Source organism: Carcharhinus amblyrhynchos, chromosome 19 (assembly GCF_965287045.1).
Source record: "Carcharhinus amblyrhynchos chromosome 19, sCarAmb.v2.hapA, whole genome shotgun sequence".
In the NCBI taxonomy this organism is placed as follows: domain Eukaryota; kingdom Metazoa; phylum Chordata; class Chondrichthyes; order Carcharhiniformes; family Carcharhinidae; genus Carcharhinus; species Carcharhinus amblyrhynchos.
In genome coordinates this window covers 32,045,854-32,069,846 of record NC_137342.1, presented here as the reverse complement: position 1 = coordinate 32,069,846, position 23,993 = coordinate 32,045,854, and the positions used below count along the sequence as shown (strand labels likewise).

The 23,993-nt window shown below is 40.9% G+C and overlaps 1 protein-coding gene across 3 annotated transcripts in view; it reads right to left on the bottom strand.

Moving 5' to 3' along the window:
* dennd6b (DENN/MADD domain containing 6B) overlaps positions 1-23,993 on the bottom strand; it is a 78,255-nt gene that overhangs the window by 33,049 nt on the left and 21,213 nt on the right. For 2 of the 3 annotated variants that reach the window (XR_013888981.1, XM_080207506.1), the window contains exons 6-12: positions 19,643-19,748; positions 9,350-9,429; positions 7,596-7,658; positions 7,193-7,248; positions 6,634-6,756; positions 3,315-3,410; positions 1,613-1,707 (exon numbers count right to left, since the gene is read on the bottom strand). Coding sequence is in view for 2 of the 3 variants with exons in the window: in XM_080207506.1 (XP_080063632.1) it covers positions 1,613-1,707; positions 3,315-3,410; positions 6,634-6,756; positions 7,193-7,248; positions 7,596-7,658; positions 9,350-9,429; positions 19,643-19,748 (619 nt within the window). In the remaining variant the exon portion in view is untranslated. The remainder of the gene's footprint in view (positions 1-1,612; positions 1,708-3,314; positions 3,411-6,633; positions 6,757-7,192; positions 7,249-7,595; positions 7,659-9,349; positions 9,430-19,642; positions 19,749-23,993) is intronic. The other variant, XM_080207507.1, reaches the window with a different exon arrangement.

Here is a 23,993-nt window from a genome sequence, read left to right as displayed (position 1 = left end):
AGCTGTTTGAGTCGGGTGCTAGGTGATCTCAGAGTTTTGCATTTTGTCCTGACTGAAGAAGGTGGAAGGGACTATGTCCAGGGTGCATGGCATCCTTGATTATGCTGGCTGCTTTGCTGAGGCAAAGGGAAGTGTAGACAGAATCAATGGATGAGAAGCTGGTTTGCATGATGGACTGGGCTACACTCACAACCCTTTGTAGTTTCTTGCAGTTTGGTCAAGGAGGAGCTAGACAAAGCTACAATACATTCGGAAAGGATGCTTTCTATGGTACACCAGGAAAAATTGGAGAGAGTCATTGTGGACATGCTGAATTTCGTTAGTCTGAGGAAGTAGAGGCGTTGCTGGGCTTTCTTAACTATAGCGTCAGAGTGGATGAACCAGGATAGGTTGGTGGCGATCTGGACACATGCTTTTCTGATCAATGGTTATTTAATCATCTCTGTTTTACCCATTCCTTACAGAAGAGGATTCTATAATCTTAACACTCAACATAAATCATTTTTTCCTAGCCTCCTCCTCACTGCGATAATCGTGAATGTATGATTCCACATCACTATCACCCATAGCAAAACAAATAATCTTCCCTTATTTACAGCAAAATTAATTTTAAAAACCTTTTATCAAATATTCTCAGCATCACTGAAAATAGTGCCAGAAATCATGAGTAAAAATGAAAGAACATGGAATTGAAGAGAACATGCTGCATTAGTATTGCAACCAAATTCTGCACACCATACCTCCGGAAGAATATTTATCTTTAGCACAGTGTAAATTCAATAACGTAATACCAGTGCTGGTTAAATTGTGAGGCAGTTTCCATAAACAGTTTGTATTTCCTGCAGTTCAGAAGGTTAAGGAATGGACTAATCAAGGAGCTCAAAATTACTGCAGAATTTAATAGGGTAAATAGAAAGAAATTTTTTTTCTGGTGGGAAAATCTAAAACAAAAAGGTATAACCTTAAATTAGACTTGTGCCTTTCAGGAGTGAAATCAGAAAGTGCGTTTCCACAGAAAGGATACTGGAAATCTGGAAAACTCTTCCCAAAAGCATGGGTGTTGGGGAGCAATAAGAATTTTGAAGACTGAGATTGATTGGTTGGGAAAGAATATCAGATCTGCAGCCAGGGTTGTTAATGTAATTATGATCAGCCATGAATTACCTGAATGTTAGAACAAGATTGAGGGATCATTCATGTGTTCTTATTGTTTAAGCAACAAATGTAGTGTCTGGTAAAGAATACCCTCTTATCTGCAGTTGAATATCTGTTTCTTTGCAGCTTTGTGAAATACTTTGTATGCTAATTCTTGCAAGTTTGTAAAGTTGCTGCCCAAGTGAATGATGGAACAAGATTGAGGGGCCAAATGGTTCACTTCAGCTCAAATTCTTACAAAATCATGCAAAAAATATATTTACATTTACATGATTGGGTTTCTATGATATTTCTATGATGCCATAACATAAAATGATTCATATCTCATCTCCCTCAAACAACAGAAGGTTTTCTGAACCCTTTTTTAAGAAGGCAGCCCTTCAATACGTGCAGAGTTAAACTTACGCGAAACCCCGTGTCTCATAACAATCAGTTATATTCATCATTCTTTCCTTACCTGACATTCTAACATCTCCAAGGCGAATAATGTGCGGCCAGTGCTGGAACGTTTTGATGAAGAAAGGATTGGTCACTCCCAGGATAACATTTGGCCTAATCAAAATAAATTACAACACGCAAATAAACACAGAATACAAGGAGTAATGAAAATAACCTACTCTACAGGTGGATTTTCTTAGTGCAGATTGTTGAGCGGGCAGGAAAAGCAATATTGAAGTTGTTGGACCCAAGTGCGCTTTCTTTGCCATATCGTGAGGAACTTTAGAAAAAAATCCAAGTAGTAGGTGCCACACAAATCACTGACATAGAGCACACCAAACCAGCAACTTAGTTTCTTTAAGGATTGGGCTGCCATTTTTACAGGGTGTCCAGATAAAAAGTGTAAAAACACAACACCCTCCCACCCTCGCCACTACACCTTGGCAATTTTTGTGGAGCAGTACATGTAGCTTCCACATGTACACTTGTACAAAGATGTGTCGTATGCTGACTGACAAACAATGGTATGCATTAGGATGGAGGGAGAAGGCACGTGGGATCTCAAATGCAGCACTGAAGATTCTGGAAGAGGATGTAGAAGAGGAGGGATATCATTACCTGTGGGAGTGAAAAAGGAGGCCACAGGGACAAATAATGGAATGGGGATGGAAACAAGTTACCTCAGGCTAGGGCTCCAATTCCACAAAAAATACCCACCTCAGATTACTTCAGTGTCTTTGCCATTATTTATCCTTCAAATCAACATCACTAAACAAACACTCTGACCTGGTCATTTATCTTATTGCTGTTTGTGGGACCTTGCAGTGTGAAAATTTGCTGTTGTGTTTTCTACATTACAAGACTGAGGTTGCTAAAATAAAAATACAAGCCTTTCATTCCATTGTCTTATACTTTCTTCTTGGTTCTATATTTGTAAAATTTCAAAGTAAATTATTTTAAAGGCTTAATGATTGTTATCATTCTCTTCCGAGCAATCATGTATCCCTGACTGAGTTTCTCTCAATGCTATAGGTCAGCTGATTGGGCGTATGGTGGGATTTTGCATGTTTCCATCTCTTTAACCTGCACAAAATGTAAACAAACACCTGCATTTGAACTGCCTTTTGCATTCTCCAAATGTCCTAAAGTACTTTATAGCCAATTAAATATTTTTTACAGTCATCATTATAATCTAGAAATACATCAGCTAATTTACACACAATTAAATCCCATAAACAGAAATGTGATAATGACTTGATATACTATTTTTGTGATATTGATGAGGCAATAAATATTGGCCAGGACATAGAAGATAACTCCCTAGCTCTTCTTGGAAATTGTGCCATGATACCTTTAATGGCCACCTGAGGTTTAGTGTTTCATCCAAAAGACACCTCTTACAATGCAGCACTTCCTCAGTACTACACTCACGTGTCAGCCTCAATTTCTATGGTCAAGTCTTGAGTGTTGAACCCACAACTTTCCAAATCAAAAGTAAGGATGCAACCAATTGAGTCATAGCTGACACATAGGTAAGGAGCATCAATTTGCCTTGTCCATGAGCACTGAAGCTAACACCTCACCATGCTCAGGCAGAGGGCAACGAAGTTCTTTCACTGTACAAGTTACATTTGTGACGTTTTATTTCAACATGTCAGTTCCAAGACTCCATCCCACCACTTTAATAAACACAGTTAAAAATTATTTATGTTTTAACTTACGGAGCCTGTGTTCTCGTTGTGTACTCTTTAAATTCAGTGTCATGAATGGTGAAATAAGGCCGATAATCACAGCAGTATCTCAAAGGTGCAATACAACTACAAAAGAAAACACAAACTAACAACAAATCTGGATACACAAATTTAAGCCAGTTGGCAATGAATGAGAGGCAACGTGAACCTAACTATTTTTTTTAAAAAAAGCACACATGAATTGTTAATATCTGGAATGCACTCCCTAAAAGATGTGCTCTTAGGCTGATTGGTTTACCAAATTGACACTATTCTCCCCTGGATCTGGCTAAGTTAGGGGTTCCACTCGCAGACACGCAGGGCAGGGTAGGTGTAGGAGGTTGCGCCGGCGCAGGCTCGTTGGGCCGAAGGGCCTGTTTCCCATGCTGGGTTGTTCTTTGTTTAAAAAGGTGGTGGAGGCAGATTCAATAATAACTTCCAATATTGAACTGAACAAACATTTGAAGGGGGAACATCTGCAGAGGGAAAAAGCAGGGAAATGGTGCTAGAGGGTGAATGGTCTCCTTTTACGCTGCATTACTCTTTGACCAAGTTATTGTGGAAGTTAGTCAGACAGAATCTCCTAGATATACACTGTCTGCTTTAATTCATATACTGACGTGTATCAAGTTTATTTCTGTTCATTGATTTCCACAATTTTCACCAAAACTACAGTAATAATTCTTACTTTCCTAGATCTGCTTTGCCTACCTCCTTTGGCCAAATTTCCACCACATCATAGCTCCCTACTACCACAAATGACTCCAGCTGCTGCAACTTACTGAAAATTGCTCTAGCATTCATATACATTCATATTATCAAGGGGTTACTGCTGGTAATCGGATTGTGAATCTTCACTGTGTGCCTTTTTCATTTTCTTTTATTTCCTCATTAATTACCTTATAGAATCCCTACAGCACAGAAGGAGGCCATTCAGCCCATGTCTATACTAACTAAAATCCCATCCAGACCTTACTTCCGTAACACCACGTTTACCCTGCTAACCCTCCTGACACTAAGGATCATTTTAATATGGCCAATCACCTAACTTGTGCATCTTTGGACTGCAAGAGGAAACTAGAGCACCCGGAAGTACACGCAGGTATGGAAAAAAAAACGTGCAAACTCCACAAAGACAATGACCAAATCTGGAATCGAATCTGAGTCCCTGGCACTGAGAGGCAGTGGTGCTAACCACTGTGCTATTGCACTGCCCCAAAATTTATATTAAGTTATGAAGAGAGGTTGGATAGGCTTGGGTTGTTTTCTCTGAAGCAGAGAAGACCGAGGGGTCGGCCTGATTGAGGTGTTCAAGATTATGAAGGGCATGGACAGGGTGGATAGGGAGTAGCTGTTCCCCTTAGTTGACGGGTCAGTTACGAGGGGGAACAAGTTAAAAGTGAGGGGTGGGAGGTTTAAGGGGGATTTGAAGAAAAACTTTTTTACTTTATTGGAATATTGTGTTCAGTTCTGATCGCCACATTACCAGAAGGATGTGGAAGCTTTGGAGAGGGTACAGAAAAGATTGACCGGGATGTTGCCTGGTCTGGAGGGCATTAGCTATGAAGAGGGGTTAGAGAAACTTGGTTTGTTCTCACTGAAGCGACAGAGGTTGAAAGGCAACTTGACAGAAGTCTTCAAGGTTATGAGGGGCATGGACAGAGCGGACAGTCAGAGGTTTTTTCCCCAGGGTGGATGAGTCAATTTCTAGGAGGCATAAGTTTAAGGCGCAAGCGGTAAGGTTTAAAAGGAGATATGAGGCAAGTTTTGTTTGTTTTGTTTTTACACAGAGGGTAGTGGGTGCCTGAATTCACTGCCGGGGGTGGTAGTGGAAGTGGATACAATAGTGACTTTTGAGGGGGTCTGGACAAATACATGAATAGAATGGGAATTGAGAGATATGGTCCCCAGGAGGATAGGGGATTTTAATTCAGTTGGGCAGCTTGGCTAGTGCAGGCTTGGAGGGTTGAAGAGCCTGTTCCTGTGCTGTAATTTTCTTTGTTTTGTTCTACTCAGAAGATGGTCACGGTCTGGAATGCATTGTCTGGGAGGGCGGTGGAGATGGGATGCTTCATATCCTTTAAAAAGTACCTGGATGAGTACTTGGCATGCCATAACATTCAAGGCTATGGGCCAAGTGCTGGCAAATGGGATTAGATAGGCAGGTCAGGGCCTTTCATGCGTCGGTGTAGAATTAATGGGCCGAAGGGTCTCTTCTCCACTGCAGGATTCTGTGATTAATAGAAAATCCAAAAGTTTGCATGATATTGCAACTGTGGTGCAACAAAAGTTTTGTATAACTTCAATGTTTCCTCTTTACATCTGCATTCTAGCCTTTAGGTATAAAATCAAGCATTCCAATTTGCTTTATGACCTGATCTTTCTTTAATATAAAAAAGTTAAATATGTTCATTGGTTGAGGTCGCTAACCTCGCATTGCAATAGTACTTCCTGTACCTACAGCACAGCAGCTAGATTTTCTGTAATAATAGGTCCTAAAATACAGATACCATTTATAACTCTAGGAGCAGTCTGAAATACGCCTATACCATGGCAAGATAATATGCTTGATGCTTTGAGGAATCTGTCCAATATGACTCCCAGAACTGACGTGTGATTTGTTTTTGTTAGTACTTTCCTGTTAATCCAATAATCCTTCTTATCTTATACCCCTAAATGCATGACTTTATAGTTATCTGCATTAAACTGCATCAGCAAAATACCTCCTGAAATAATCTAAGGCCATCTTGGATTTCTCTGCTAATCTAAAAATTTAGATAGAAATCACCATCACCCTTTCCAACATTCCATTAAATGAGCTAGAAAAAAGAAACTGAGCAATCTGTCATAGCCCCAAAAAGGAGTACAAGAATGAATGATTTGGGGACTAAAGAATGATACACATTTGAATAATCTCACAGAACCGGCACTCTTTGCAATGGAAAGGAGAAGATAGAGAAGGATATTCAAATCAATAAGACTCAATGAAGCTGAAGATCAGTCAGAGGCATTTGATCAGATAGCAGAACAAGGGGGTAGTAGTATAAACTCAAAACAGGCCAACACGGATGACATGCAAAAAAGTATTACTTTAACAAAGGAACCGTTTAATATTGTAGAATCAACTGGCAAGATCCCTTGAAGGATAAGTATCTATCCAAGATAATCTTGTGTAAGCTTTGGCCCAACCAATTGATTACTAAATTTTATACTCACACTATTAATTATGCTCTTGGAAGCTGAAGGTCAAAATGCAAGATATCGTAAAAATGTCACTTGAAAGATTTACTGCATATAGTTCCCTACTCACCTAGTCAGTGCCAGCACAGTATCTGAAGAAATTTTGGGGGATGTTGCCATGACAATCACTGGTTCTCCAAGCAACATTAGCTCCCACAGCATTTGGATATGGATCAGAATTGATTGGAAACACCTGACAGAAGAATTGTATCAGTGAAACAGAATAGGTCGGAGCAAGGAAAATGCACCTCATTTTAAATAAGGCCATTGGATCTAAGAAACCCGTGGTACCTGCAATCCCACCCCACCCACCTTATCATCTCTCAGAATTCCTTCTCCAATAACACATCAGTTGTCTCTTACCCTATTCATACTGTGTGTTTCAATGGGGTAAATCTTAAACACATTGATATGTGACAGTTTAACATCCCCAAAAAGAGAGAATAAATAATTGTAGTGAATCGTTTTATATCATAGCTCAAGTTGACTGTTCCAAGTATGGATAGTATTTTTTCTACCATCAACATTTCAAAGATATATTAAATATATATACTGCAACATCACAATGATGTCACTAGGCTCTTGCCATATTCACTCAAGTCCATTTGCTGCACTGAAATAGCTCTTACCCGAAAAGATCCAACTCATTTATTGTGGGAATGACCATTGGCGCTGGCAACAGATTCTATGAGGAAATGAGTAAATTCAATCTTCAAATAGCATACTTCAAAAAAATGGACAAGGATCAAATAAAATTACAAATGGCATAGTATCTCAAATACAGTCTAGGTACAGCTTCCTCACCACAGGCAATGTCTTTTCCCATATAGTATCTCAGATACTGTGGTACAGACAATTTGTTCTATTTATTGATCCTTTTAGTACTATACTTGCTAATCTTCAGTTTCTACTTAACCTGCACACTAAACAATTTTAATAGATTTACCATAAAACCAGTTTCCACTACCCATTAAGATCATCAAGCAGTGGACTATCATACTTCATTAAAATAATATGCATTTTTTGCCATACCTCCTGGTTTGATTGTTTGAGAGGGCTTGTTCCAAGTTTGTCTTTCTTGGATGGAATCCGCACCTATGGATGAGTGGAAAATGTGAGGTTTTAAAACAAAAAAAGGAAATAGCCCTAAACAAGTTATAAAAATCTAGAATTAAGGTTATGGGCCTGAATTTTGCACCCATTGGGCGCAGACACTTAGCAGGCTTGAAAGTGATTGTGCTTGTGGCCGTGATGGACCCTGGAACATGATTTCATGCTGGCTAGTCAGTTAACAGGCAGCCAGCATGAATCACGCACCGAGGAAGGCTCAATGCAGATGAGGCAGGGAGATGCCAAGGTGAGGCTGAAGCTTTTAACAGGCTCCCCCAAGGCAGGCAGCTGCTGTGGACTTGTCACAGGAAGCTGCAAACCTCTAAATTAAATCCCAATGAAAATACACAATAAACTGTGTCATTAGCAGCAAATTCAAACACAAACCTCAGTCACTTTTTTCATTTTATTTCAGGTCTGTCATATCAACCTGCCCTAGATTGAGGTTGTAGTTGAAACGTAAAGGCTGTCCAGCCAATCAGCTGGTCTGCCAATTGTATAAGTAGGTGGGCTACATAATATAGTTTCAGTTAGATTCTTAATGCGTCTAATTGTCATTTAATTGTCGACAGATGTGCTTCCAACTCACATTTGCAGGCCAATAAAAAATAAAGTATCCAGGCTGTGTGTGGTGACATCATGACACGCACCCAATATTTTCTCATGTGATTCCACATGCTTCTGGGTCAGGCACACACCTGTCTGAGCAACGTACAATTCTGGCCAAGTATACAAACTATGGATTTACAAAATGTTCACAAATTTATAATTGGAAACTTCTAAATAAGTTCACTAGTCTGCAATCATGAGGAAAATGTGATGTCCAATATTGTAATGTCCTTCCCAAAGTTCACCTCTCTTTTTCCTTAAACTACTTCTTTCTGCCCTCCCCAAAGTTGTCAAAATCTCTCAAATTAAAAAGGATGCATTGCGCTATTTTATCGTATTGTACTTTATTTATAGGACAGTGCCCTGGTGATAGTAAATTAAGATTCATAGTATTGGCAAACAGCCACATTATAGATTCTATCCATTTATTTAACTCCCAGAGTATCTCCTCATTGAAAGAGAACTCTGGACAACATATTTAACCCAGGAATATTGTGTGGATGCCACTACATGCAGATATGCTTTTTGAGCAGCTTATAGCAACACTGAAAAGAATAGAAATTCTGATTGACGTGCTGGATTACAAATCAGGTAACAAGAACAGTGAATTTCTGACAAGAAGCCAAACACTATGTGGTCAAATTGGAAACAATGTCAAATGATCAGAGCAGAGGATACAGATTCTCCATCTTATGATCAGTATGGAATATCTAAAACACTGCACTGAGAACAAGACACTAAATCGGAGTTTAAGAAGGCAAAGAAGAGGAAGAAGGGCAATTGAAAATGCTGCATTTCATGCCAATGTAAATTCCAAACTAAATTTCTATATACAAAGTTCCAGCGGGAAAACTGGGTTAAAATAGTATCATTTCAACTCCAGAGTCCTCAGTTCAAATCCAGCTGAGAAAGATCAAATCTGTTCCAGATCTTGGAAAGAGGAAATAACATGAGTTACAATCTACATATTCCACAAGCATCTCAACTGAATTTTAAGTTCCAAACAACTCAGATCTGGGTCTCTCCTCACCAAATCCCAAACATCCCACATTTCTGCCCATCCATACCTGAATAACCACTCCCATCACAGGCAGGCTGAGCATATTTCCAGGGACTGGTGCTGGCCACTGGTCAATCTCATTACAAACTGCAAAAAAAGTAGACAGTACTCAGAATTCATAAACTGGAGAGAAAATGCTGGAAAATCTCAGCAGGTCTGGCAGCATCTGTAAGGAGAGAAAAGAGCTGACGTTGAGTCCAGATGACTCTTTGTCAAAGCTGGGTCATCTGGACTTGAAACGTCAGCTCTTTTCTGTCCTGAAAAATGCTGTCAGACCTGCTGTGATTTTCCAGCATTTTCTCTTTTGTTTCATATTCCAGCATCCACAGTAATTTGTTTTTATTCACAAACTGAATATAATTGTCTGCAACTATTTTCTTCAAGCATATCTGTTACCAAAATTGTTCCCATTATAATGTCTAATAATCCAAAGAATGAAATCACAAATCTTCGACTTGTGACCTTAAATGGCATACAAGAGCAACAGCTCCAAAGTATCAATGGAATTCCCAGATTCCACTAAGGGTGAAATGAGGAGAAACATATGCAGTGAGTTGTTATGATCAGCAACATGCTGCCTGAAAGGATGGAGAAAGCAGATTTAACAGTAACTTTCAAATGAAAATTGGATTAATACGGGGTAATATTTGTAAGGCTTTGGAGAAAGGACAATTCATGGAGCAAACTGGACAGCTCTTTTGAAGAGCTACACAAGCACAATGGGGCAAATTACAAGATTCTTTAGTCTCCTCCATTTTCCATGTAATAATCTCACCCAGATCAGTCTTTCATCACCAACACCCTTTATTTATCATGTGCATAAATTACCACTTCTGCAACTACACTGTACAGGTCAAATCCCAGAATCTTCTGACTGCCAGTCTGAGTGGAGCCGGCTGGATTTAAACCACGCACATACACACTCCTCCCTCCTTATTCAGCAAGCCTCCACTCACCTAATGGGGGAGCTCGTACTCTTTGAGCCTACAGAGAGACTTACTGAAGACCTCCTGTGGTCATCACAACATCCACCAAGTGGAAACTGATCAAAATCTTTGGGAAAAACTCTTAGATATGTTTGTAGAAACTATGATTATAAACTTGTGTGAAGTACAGTACTTCTAAAGCAAGAACTCAAACTGAACTGGAAAGATCTTTTTTCCTCCCTTTAGCTCCTTTCGATACTTCATTCCACATATCAACTACTCTGTATATTTGTTAAATCTAAGTCTCTTCACCTTTCCTATTTCAAGTTTGAGACTATGTCCTCTTGTACAATCTGAAACAAGATTAAGCATATTGTTTTTTTTAATCCTGATATGCTCTGGAAGATTTTGATCACTTCGTAAACAATGGATTAAAAGCAGCACAATTTTCTGGTCTGAAAATCTAACAGCTCCTAAAAGGAATAACATTGTATTGATAATATGTGATTGAATGTTATGTAAAGGGATCTTCAGAAGCTACTTAAGCTGTTGTACAGATTGCTTATTGATAAAAATAAACCATGCAGTATTAGAAAGAATGTTGCAGCATGAATGTTTAAGTTTATTTATTAGTGTCACAAGTGGGCTTGCATTAACACTGCAGTAAAGTTATTGTGAAAACCCCTGAATCACCACGCTCCAGCACCTGTTTGGGTACACAGGAAAATTTTAGCATAGCCAATGCACCTAACCAGCACATTTTTTTGGACTGTAGGAGGAAACCCACACAGACAAGGGGAGAAGGTGCAAACGCCACACAGTGACCTAAGCCAGGGATCAAAACCAGGTCTCTGGCACTTTGAGGCAGCAGCGTTTACCACTGTACCACCCTATATATAGAAAATAGAAAGGGAAAATAGCAAATTATTAAATCTCAAATATAAAGGTAAATGCTGAAAATACATAGCAGGTATGTCAGCATCGGAGAAAAGACAAGATATGAAATTTTGTGCCATCAGAACTAATTATGCTAAATGACTCACTGTTGATTTCCAGCATATTCTATTATTTTAGCACATAGAGAGTTATCTAAAGAATAAAATGTAAAAAATTTTTTTTTTGATAATAGCCTTTGGAAAACCTCATATCCATATTGTCGTGTTTCCTTTAATGTTGTACACTTGAATTCTGGTCAATTCAGTTTACAATGCAGGAAACTTAGAATGGAATGTGAGACACAAGAAAAATGATCAAAAGCACTACCATGACATGTTCAAACAAGTGCTTAGCCAGGGAGGGAAAGAAGACATGTGAAAATTGATAAAAAGCTGGTAAGGGAATTCTAAGAGGGCTAGTTAGTATTTGCTGGCTTGTAATTATAAGTTCCAAATAATACATAGTCTCCCGGTGTCAGGTAAATTGTATCATGGTGAGGTTATGCATATTTTGCGAAGAAGTTGAGCACCTGGAGATGTCTTGACATTTGAAACAATGAGATATAAGAGTAAGACGAAGATCTTGCAAAAGGAAATTGAAGAATTACGTTAGTTTGAAAAGCAGCAAATCAGACCACTCAAAAGCAGTAATCTTCGGATTATTCCCAGGGTCATGCACTAGGCCAGTTAGAGAGAAACATTTCCTAACATCAACATGTGGTTTGCCAATCAGTGTAGAAAGGAATGTTTCAGATTCATAGCACATTGTCATGGGTTCTGGAACAGAGGAAGATCCACAGAAAAGATGGGCTTCCTCGAAACAAAATCAATATTGATGTTCATTTGGAGCATATGGGAGAATTATAATTAATCAAATAGGAAGGCCAAAACCCGAGTACTTAAGGAGGAGCTAGGGACAAATATGGTGAAGCAATAAAACAAATCGAAAATATCTGCTATTCACTATGGAAAACAGTTACTTTAACATTCACTTTCATTCTTCTGTTGATAATCAAATCTTAGATGCCTAGTTACTCAAAACCTGTTATCATTTTATGACCCAAGCATCACCAAAACACGCCCCCCCACCTTCACGAGGAGCAATATTCTTTGAGCTTTTCTTCATAGCTATTAACCTTTCATTTTGTCACGTTCCCTTTTCACAGCTCCAACACTAATCCTATAACATGGTAGTCAAAACAGCACACAATCTTAGCAATAGCCTAACCAATGTCATGCACATTGGTTAGACTATTCAAAATAATTTACTTATTTTAATATCCAATGCCCCATGTATAAATTCCACAATCATTTCAATGTTTGAAGATATTTCTGCATTCCAAATCCTACAATTCTCCGCTCTGTCTGAACTATATCCAACCCTAATTGCCCATTCTACTTCATTGTGTATGTCCTATTGCAACTACCTTCAAAGTTTACAACATCCTCCATTATTTTAATTCATTCATAGGATGTGGGCATTGCTGGCTAGACCAGCATTTAGTGCCCATCCCTAATTACTCTTGAAACAATGGTGGTGAGTTGCCTTCATGAACCGTTGCAGTCCCTGTGGCATAGGCAAATACAGAGTGATGTTAAGGAGGGAAAGATTTTGACCCAGTGACAGTGAAAGAATGGTGATATATTTCTAATTCAAGATGGTGTGAGTGGGTGGCTTGGAGAGGAACTTCGAGGTGGTGGTGTTCCCAAATTTTAAAGGGACTTGGATAAGTAACTGACAAAAGCTATTAAACAAAACTGTATTAGAATAGCAGCACCAGGCACAGGTCCCATCAGCCAAACATCTTTTTCAGTGTTCATTTCTGTGGTATCCCATGATATTGTTCAAGTTAAATGGAGATACAGGAAAGCAGGATGGGGAATGAATGGCAGATAAGTGACCAAGGATGGTTTTGACAGCTAATGCCTTTTTGGAAAGGAAATCTGCCATCTTTACCTAGTCTAGCCTACATACGATTCCAGATCCCAACCGTGAAACAAAAATAGGTGGAAAGGCAAGTTGCAAGCAGGATGCAAACAGTTCACAAAGAGAAATTGATAGGTTAAGTGGGCAAAGATTGTCAAATGAAGTTAATGTGAGAAAATGTGAAGTTATTCATTTGGAAGGGAAAACAAAGTACAGTATTATTTAAATGGAGAAACACTGCAGAAAGCTGCAACACAAAAGGAACTTGGGGGCCTTGTGCATAAAACACAAAGATAGCACACAGATGCATCAGTTAATCAGGGAAACTTATGGAATGTTGGCCCTCATTTCGAGGGGTTTGGAGTATAAAAGTAGGGGAATCTTGCTGCAACTGTACAAGATACTGGTGAGACCACATCTTCAGCACTGCAAGCAGTTTTCGTCCCCTTATTAAAAGGAAGATCTTACTTCATCGGAGGTCATTCAGAGAAGATTCATTAGGACAGCCCCTGATATGGAGGAATTGTCAAATGAGAAAGGTTAAATCAATTTGGGTTCTACTCATTGGAATTTAGAAGAATGAGAGGCGACTTCATAGAAACATACAGGATTCTTAAGTATGCTGAGAGGATGCTTCTCCTCATGGCAGAGTCTAGAACTAGAGGACACAGTCTCAGAACAAAGGGGCATCAATTTAAGACTGAGATGAGGAGGAATTTCTCCAGGGGGTTGAATGCCCTCACAGCTCTGTGGCATTCCAAAGACAGAGTCCTTGTGTGTATTTAAAGCTGAGATAGATAAGATTTTTGGTCAGTAAGGGAATCAAGGGTTATGGGGAAAGGGCAGTGAAGTGGATGTGAGGAAAATCATCAGATCAGCCGTGCTCCTACTGAATAGCGGAGCAGGTTTGAGGGGCTGAATAGCTTGCTCCTGCTCCTATTTCTCATGATCTTATGGCCAATGTGGTTGCCCTTAACCGCCCTCTGAAAGGGCCCAGCAAACCATTCAGTGCAAGAGCAATTATGGATGAGTAACAAACGCTGACCTTTTAGCGACATCTAGAGCCTATGAAACAATTTTAAAAAAATAGAAGCCAAGCTGAAGAAACTTCCAAGACCAAAGGCAGCAAATTACAACTATAGCAGCCCTAGTACTGATATCATCACAGAGGTAAATGCCATAAAGGAAAGAGGGGCGAGTTAGCAATGTTAAGATAGGATTTAAATTGTTATATTTTGCCGTTTCTCAAGCTTCGTGTACCTTCAAACAATACCTTCACATTCTGTTTGAGGTTGTGAAACAGAATTGTCTGCAGCAAACTACCCAGCTTTCAGAAGAAGTTCCCAAGACACCATACAACCCTGCCACAGCAACCTCTGCAAGACGTTCCAGATCATCAACACGGATGCCATCATCTCACATGCAAAAACCATCCACCAGATACATGGGACATACTCTTGCAATTCGGCTAACATTGTCTACCTGATACGCTGCAGGAAAGGATGTCCCAAGGAATGGCACATTGGGGAGACCATGCAGATGCTACGACAACGGATGAATGAACACCGCTCGACAATCACCAGGCAAGAGTGCTCTCTTCCTGTCGGGAAGCACTTCAGTGGTCATTAGAGGCCAAATGCCCATCTTTGGGTAAGCATTTTCTAAGGCGGCCTTCACAACACATGACAACACAGAGTCGCTGAGCAGAGACTGATAGACAAGTTCCACGCACGAGGACAGCCTCAATCGGGATCTTGGGTTCATGTCACACTATCTGTAACCCCCATGACTTGCCTGGGTTTCCAAAATTTCACTAACTGTCCTGTCTGGAGACAATACACATCTCTAACCTGTGCTTAATGCTCTCTCCACTCACATTGTCTGTACCTTTAAGATTTGATTACCTGTAAAGACTCACATTCCAACCAATATTTTATAAATTGAGTTTGTGTTTTTATATGAGATTGGAGAGGCATTGAACCAATATTTCTCTCTGGAAGAGATTGGAGAGGCATTGAACCAATATTTCTCTTCGGTGTTCACGCAGGGGGACATAAATGTAGCTGAGGAGAACACTGGGTTACAGGGGTGTAAACTAGACAGTATTGCAGTTGATAAGGGGGATGTGCTGGATATTCTCGAGGGTTTGAAAATAGATAAGTCCCCTGGGCCAGACGGGATTTACCCTAGAATTCTCTGGGAGGCAAGAGAGGCGATTGCAGAGCCTCTGGCTCTGATCTTCAGGTCGTCGTTGGTCTCAGGTATAGTGCCGGAAGATTGGAGGATAGCGAATGTTGTCCCATTGTTTAAGAAGGGGAACAGAGACTTCCCCGGGAATTATAGACCGGTGAGTCTTACTTCTGTTGTAGGCAAGGTTTTAGAAAAAATTATTAGGGATAGGATTTATAGTTATTTGGAGAGTAATGAATTGATTGGAGATAGTCAGCACGGTTTTGTAGCAGGTAGGTCGTGCCTTACTAACCTTATTGACTTTTTTGAGAAAGTGACCAGAGGTGGATGGGGGTAAGGCAGTTGACGTGGTATATATGGATTTTAGTACGGCGTTTGATAAGGTTCACCATGGAAGGCTTCTGCAGAAAATGCAGATGTATGGGATTGGGGGTAATCTAGGTAATTGGATCAGGAATTGGCTAGCAGATAGGAGACAGAGGGTGGTGGTTGATGGTAAGTATTCGTCATGGAGTTCAGTTACGAGTGGTGTGCCTCAGGGATCTGTTTTGGGGCCACTGCTGTTTGTAATTTTTATTAGTGATCTGGATGAGGGTATAGTTGGGTGGATTAGTAAATTTGCTGATGACACCAAAGTCGGAGGTGTGGTAGATAGTGAGGAAGGGTGTCATAGTTTGCAGGGAGACTTGGACAGGTTGCAGAGCTGGGCCGAGAGGTGGCGGATGGAGTTTAATGCGGAGAAGTGTGAGGTAATTCACTTTGGCAGGAATAACAGATGTGTCGAGTATAGGGCTAACGGGAGGACTCTGAATAGTGTGGATGAGCAGAGGGATCTAGGTGTATGTGTACATAGATCCCTGAAAGTTGGGAATCAAGTAGATAAGGTTGTTAAGAAGGCATACGGTGTCTTGGCATTTATTGGTAGGGGGATTGAATTTAGGAGTCGCAGCGTCATGTTGCAACTGTACACAACTCTGGTGCGGCCACACTTGGAGTATTGTGTGCAGTTCTGATCCCCATATTATAGGAAGGATGTGGAGGCTTTGGAGAGGGTGCAGAGGAGGTTTACCAGGATGTTGCCTGGTATGGAGGGGAGGTCCTATGAGGAGAGACTGAGGGATTTGGGGTTGTTTTCGTTAGAAAGAAGGCGGCTAAGAGGGGATCTTATTGAAACATATAAGAGGTTTAGATAGGGTGGACAGTGATAGCCTTTTTCCTCGGATGGAGAAAGCTAGCACGAGGGGGCATGGCTTTAAATTAAGGGGGGGTAGTTATAGGACGGATGTCAGGGGTAGGTTCTTTACCCAGAGGGTGGTGAGGGATTGGAATGCCCTGCCTGCTGCAGTTGTAAATGCGCCTAGTTTGGGGGTGTTTAAGAGATCCGTGGATAGGGTTATGGATGGAAAGAGATTGGTTTAGGTTAGAGGGTCATTGTTTTTTAACTGGTCGGCGCAACATCGTGGGCCGAAGGGCCTGTTCTGCGCTGTAATGTTCTATGTTTTATGTTCTATATGCTCTGTTTGTGAATACAACTCCCACTTACCTGATGAAGGAATAGCGAGTGCTCCGAAAGCTAGTGGCTGTTGGACCTCGTGTTGTGAGACTTCTTACTGTGTTTATCATGATGATACCAGGGATTAGGAGCTTTGGTCATGTAGAGTTTGCAGAAACTGTGATGGTTTTTCAAGAGCAGTGAAGATTAAAGAGGATACTTAACAGACACATTTAGAATGCTGGAGGATTTTGATAAATATTTCCTCTGGTAAATGGTAACCAGAGGTCTCAAATTTAAAATAGTTGGTAAAAGAACTAGAAGGGAAATCAGAATTTTCTTTTCCACACAGGAGGGCTGATGAAATATGGAAAGCATGACTTGGAAGTGCAGTGAAATCTGATTCCTTCATAACATTCACAAAGCAATGAAACACATACTTTACAGGATTATGGGGAAAATACTGACATGAGGGACTAAATTGGTCAGCTATTTCAAAGAGCCAGCACAGGCACAATGGGAGGTGAGACTCTATGATTAAATTATAATGGAAAAGTTAGAATTTTAAACAAAAACTTGCCTGAACTGAAAACATGCTCATGTCAGGAAATTTACAGAAATGCAGCATCTGAAAATGTTCCCATTCGCCTTCCAGCTTGCAGGTGCAGCAGGTGGTCAGGAAGGCGAATGGGATGCTGGCCTTCATAGCGAGGGGGATTGAATATAAAAGTAGGGAGGTCTTGCTGCAGCTGTATAGGGCATTGGTGAGGCCGCAGCTGGAGTACTGTGTGCAGTTTTGGGCGCCGCACCTGTGCAAAGATATTTCGGCCTTGGAGGGAGTGCAGAGGAGGTTTACTAGGCTGATACCGGAGTTGAGGGGGTTGAGCTATGAGGAGAGGCTGAATAAACTGGGCTTGTACTCGTTAGAGTTTAGAAGAATGAGGGGAGATCTCATTGAGACGTATATGATGATGAATGGGATGGATAGGATAGAGGTGGAGAGACTCTTCCCGCTCAAAAAAGACAGTAGGACTAGGGGGCACAGCCTCAAGATAAAAGGGGGGCGGTTTAGAACGGAGTTAAGGAGGAACTTCTTCACTCAAAGGGTGGTGAATCTCTGGAATTCTCTGCCCGTTGAAGTGGTGGAGGCTGCCTCACTAAATATTTTTAAGACGTGGGTTGATGGGTTTTTGATAAGAGAGGGGATTAAGGGTTATGGGGAGAAAGCGGGAAAGTGGAACTGAGCAGCGACAGATCAGCCATGATCTTATTGAATGGCGGGGCAGGCTCAAAGGGCTAGATGGCCTACTCCTGCTCCTATTTCTTATGTTCTTATGTTCAAAAATTATGCAGGCTTCCACCCAGTGACTAAAATGTGCAATTGCAATGTGACAAGTGTACATCAGCAGCTTCCATTTGAGTTGTGGATGCAAGAAATTTTTATTGGCAAAGTTGACATAGAACTGTGACAACAGAGTGATAATAGGAAGTATGGTTTTGTAAATTAGAAATGCTCACAGTTCAGTCATGAGATTTGAAACTTCAAGAGCGCATTTGATCCAAAAGTAGGAGGCAAGACAAATAATGAAGAATACAAAACTGATCAAGGACAGCCTACATGAAATCCTAATCTAGCTGAGTTTTTTTGATGAAGTCACAAACATGGCACGCAGACTGCCTATGGATGCAGTCTACAAAAAGGTTCTGCAAATACAAAAGCACACAAAATTGCAAGTAACCTTATAATATGAGCTGGTTATTACTTGGAAGATAAGAACCAGAATATGGAGATGAAGGAAATGTAGTCTAATTGGTGGAATGTGACAAGTAGTGTTCCCCAGGCATTTGAATTGGGACGTCTGCTTTTCATAATAAAAATGAATTGTGTGAAAGAAAGGATTTCCAAGTTAACAAAGAAACCAATTCAGGAGACACAATAAGTTGTGTAGATGAGAGCAGAAACGGACAGACAGACTATACAAGTGGATGCTACGACAACAGATGAATGAACATCACTCGACAATCACCAGGCAAGACTGTTCCCTTCCTGTTGGCGAACACTTCAGTGGTCATGGGCATTCAGCCTCTGACCTTCGGGTAAGCATTCTCCAAGGCGGCCTTCACGACACACGACAGCGCAGAGTCACTGAGCAGAGACTGATAGCCAATTTCCACACATGAGGACGGGCTCAACAAGGATCTTGGGTTCATGTCGCACTATCTGTAACCCCCAACACTTGCCTGGGTTTGCAAAACCTCGCTGTACTGTCTGGAGACAATACACATCTCTTTAACCTGTGATCAGTGCTCCTTCCACTCACATTGTCGGCCACTTCAAGACTTGACCAGCAGGTTAGGCGTAAAGATTCGCATTCTAATCAGTAATCTGTAAACTGTCTGTGCTTTATATGCTCTGTCTGAGGCCAGAACTCTCCATTCACCTGACGAAGGGACTAACCCGAAAGCTTGTGCGTTTACTATCAAATAAATCGGTTGGACTAAAACCTGGTGTTGTCAGACTTTTTACTGTGTTCACCCTGAAAAGTCCATGAGTGGAGGACTGCTTGCAAAAACTTGATTTAGAAGAAATTTAGGTGCATTCCACAGAAAAGAGAAATTGAAATTTTTGGTTAGACAATTGACCTCATTGGTTTTTTTCAGGTTCCTAAGTTATTTGCCCTTAGAAACAAGAATCAGGAATGTGAATTTTCTAAAAGCCAATTATGATTACAATTACAATATGCCCTGGAAGGTCAGACACCTTAATTTCATATAGATATTTTGAGGCTGCTGTCAGTCATAATTGTAACATTCCTAGAAATGGTCTAACCTGCTTCTAGACAAGGCTCCTGTTTCTCAAAATATTCAGGTGCAACCAGTTGCAGCAGAGAATGGAAAAGGTTCACAAAAGGAAGTCGAGAAATCAGCACCAGTGACTGGAGGAAAAAAAACAGAAAGAAGCACTTTACGATGCAAGTTAAAACTTGATCTCTTTTTTTAAAAAAAAAACTTATTTTTGTGAAATCTTACTTCCTATGTGATGTGTATCTTTTTAAACATCAGACAGCACAGGTTCCTGTACAAGTCAGTGACAGGGTCTGAGCAGGTTGTTCTGCACGGAATTGGCAGGGACTTGATAGGCCAAATTAGGATGAAATCAAATGGACTCTCAGTAAAATATAAAGAACATTAAGCACGGGGGTGCAGAAATTGGGGGTTTCCTTGTATACCCTACGACAGCAAGTGTTTGACAACAAAGGTATGTGCAAGTCAACGAAAGTCCTAATGTAAAAAGCAGCTGTCATCACATATTAATGTAGAAAGCATTCCTGAATGCAATAGAGAAATCTAACCTCTTTACATTACTTCTGCCTAAAATTTCTTTGGATAATTATTTAGGGTACTGCTGTGACTTCATTTTTCTAATTTGTTTATGTATCACTTCCGGTATCATGTTTCCCATATTTACTGATGATAATAGATAATCAGAGAGATGGGCAAAGCTTAGGGAGATTCTCTGCTTCCAATTTATCTGGGTATTGCTGGAAAAATTATTTGTAGTTTGGACCTCATCTGGTTTGTGGGAGTGTAGAAAGACTTTTTTTTTCAGCCAGCCACAAGAGTGAATTTTCATACTGTATTGTCTGCTTCCTGCCTCATTAAGTATGCAGACACAGAAATACATCATAAATCGCCAGCAGGTGGCCTCAGAATCACCTACCACAGTCACCTCACCATTTGCTCATCCAGGTACCATATCTAAACTGCAGCCACACACGCAGTTCTTACTACTTGCAGCCCAGGTCCGCTCCAGTGAAGACATGGCCTTGTAAGCCAAGGAGAGTGCAGTGACCTATCTTAGGAATGCCTTTTGGATGCCCACCATGAAGTTGTCTACTCCATCCATGGCTGCAGGAGATCCAGCAATGTCACCACTCCAGCTTGAGGCACTGTGGTGGTCAGTGTCAACACTGCACAGAAGACGTTGATCATCCAATGCAGAAGAAGCATCAATGATCTCAGCCATGCCACTTGGATAAAACAACCATCTCCTCGTTCTAAACTCGAACACTCAAGGTCATCGCATTTATTGGCATCTCACTCATCGCCAGCTCTAGAGACAGCACCATTCACTGTCTCAGATACGTGCTCTCATCTCCACCTGACCTCATCTCCTCTTGAAACTGTTTCCTCAATTTTTTTAAAATTCATTTGTGGGACTTGGGCGACATTAGCTGGCCAGCATTTATTGTCCACCCTGAATTCCCCAAGGGCAGCTGAGAGTCAACCACATTGCTGTGGCTCCAGAGTCACATATAGGGCAGACCAGGTTAAGGATGACAGATTTCCTTCCCTAAAGGGACATTAGTGAATCAGATGAGTTTTCCTGACGATTGACGATGGTTTCAGTCATCAGTTGATATTTAACTTCAGCTTTTTTTTTTACTGAATTCAAATTCCGCCAGCTACAGGATTCAAACTCAGGACCCCAGAACATTAGCTGAATTTCTGGATCTAAGTCGAGTGATAATGCCACTAGGCCATCGCCTATCCTGCTCACCATCTTGAGGCTACTAGCACTGATCAACTTGTGTCCCCACACACTCCTGGAGATACTTCCCTTTCCCAAGCAAACCCCAGCCTTGCAGCTGGTGAAAATCCACCCTTGCCTTTCTGAATAGGTAGAGACCTGTTCACGAGCCCCCTTATCAGCGATATGAGGCAGCTGCAAGGCCTGAAGCTGGTGACGAGCGTTGCCCAAAGCAAGTCTGGCAAATGAACCTCGAAGTTTCGTCAAGTGCTCATTGCTTACATACTGTTATAAAACAGATCAGTATGCAATCACACCATGAGCTAATGATCCAACTTAAGTAGAACTTATGAGATGATAAAGTACTCAAATTAGGTTCCTGAAGCACGCCGGCAGAAAGTCCAATCTGCCGCTGACAGATGAAGTGGTTTTAGAACAAAGTGAAACCGAGTTTTCTGATCTCCCAATACTTCTCGATCTTGCCCGCCAAGACACCCGCCACAAACACTTGCAGAAAATCCCAGCCTTAATCTCAAATTGAATTTTGTGATAGAACAGAAACTGGAAGATTGGCTAACTTGATGCTAATAGAACGTACAATAATCAACAGAATTAGCTGAGAAACATTAGAAAGGTAACCAGAACAAGGGACTGAGCCGTCCAGAGTCAAGAAACAGTAAAATGAAAGCTTTACCTTTGAGAGCAGCTGGAGCTGAGGAGAATTTGCCAGAGGACTGTAGCATAATTAAGGGTGATCACTACAGAAGTAAATAACTTTAAAATTGATGTGCCTTTTAATAAATTCTTGGAAAAAGTGCATAACATGCATAATTTTATTGCTAAGTTAATTGTGCCTGTTTTGTATAATCTCTTCTGACTTTTTTTTTCTAATTTTGTGTTTTTTTTAAAAAAAGTGAAATCATTAGCATAGTTCTATTGAATAAAACAAGACTTGCTGATTTCTATCTAAAACATCCACTCACCTGATAAAGGAGCAGTGCTCCAAAAGCTCGTGATTCCAAATAAACCTGTTGGACTTTAACCTGGTGTTGTGAGACTTCATACTGTGCCCACCCAAGTCCAATGCCAGCATCTCCACGTCATATTTAAATATTAACAGTCCCAAACTGGATCATAAATATGCAAGTAGATTGGAAAATATCTAGGTAAACTGACTAAAACACAATAAGGCTCAACATAAAAACATCTTTTAAAAACCACCTACTTCTGCATCCACCAAATCTCCCACTGGATTGAACTGTAAAAGGTACAGAGTAGATTCAGAATGTTACCTGGGGTGAAGCATTTCAGCAATAAGAGAGTCTGGGTAGCCATGATGTACTGATGCCAGCAATGGACTGGGGTGGGCACATTAAGAAGTCTCACAACACCAGGGTAAAGTCCAACAGGTTGGATGACGACAGCATTGCTGCAACTGCCTCAGTATTCAACACCAACAACTGCCAATCTCCAGATGCAATTCTACAACTCATCTGCATCATCCTGGACCACAATGTCTTAACTTTCAACAACCAGTTCTTCATTCAGACACACGGAACAGACATGGGGACTACATTCACACCTCAATACGCCAAAATCTTCATGTACAAGTTCAAATAAGACATCTTCACCGTACAGGACCTTCAACTGACGCTATACACTAGATACATCAATGATATTTTCTTCCTTTGGACTCAAAGCGAGGAATCACTGAAACAACTACATGATGATATCAACAAGTTCCATCCCACCATCAGATTCACCATGGACTACTCTCCAGAATCAGTTACATTCTCGGACACACACATCTCCATCAAGGATGGTCACCACAGCACTTCACTGTACTGCAAGCCCACGGATAACCTCACAATGCTCCACTTCTCCAGCTTCCACCTTAAACACATTAAAGAAGCCACCCCGCTATGGGCAAGCCTTCTGTATACACAGGATCTGCTCAGATGAGGAGGAATGCAACAGACACCAATAGGTGCTGAAAGACATCCTCTTAAGAACAGGACATGGAGCTTGACTCATCAAGCAACTGTTCTAATGTGCCACAGCAAAAAAAAAACTGCACCGATCTCACAATACAAACATTGGACATGGCAGACAGAGTATTCTTCATCGTCAAGTACTTCCCCGGAGCAGAGAAGCTATGACATCATCTTCAGAGCCTTCAATATATCATTGAAGAAGACGAACATCTCGCCAAGGCCATCCCCACACCCCCACCACTTGCCTTCAAAACGCAACCTCAAACAGACCATTGTTTGCAGCAAACTACCCAGCCTTCAGGAGAACAGCAACCACCTCACCGCACAATGTTGCCACAGCAACCCCTGCATGACGTGCCAGATCATCGACACGGATGCCATCATCACACATGAGAACACCATCCACCAGTAAACACTCATGCAACTCAGCCAACATTATCTACCTCATACGCTGCAGAAAAGAACGTCCCAAGGCATGGTACATTGGCAAGACCATGCATACACTATGGCAATGGATGAATGGACACCACTTCTCAATCATCCAGCATGAATGTTTTCTTCCTGTCAGGGTACACTTCTGCAGTCAAGGGCATTCAGCCTCCAATCTTCAGGTAAGCGTACTCCAATGCGATTTCAAGACACATGACAACACAGAA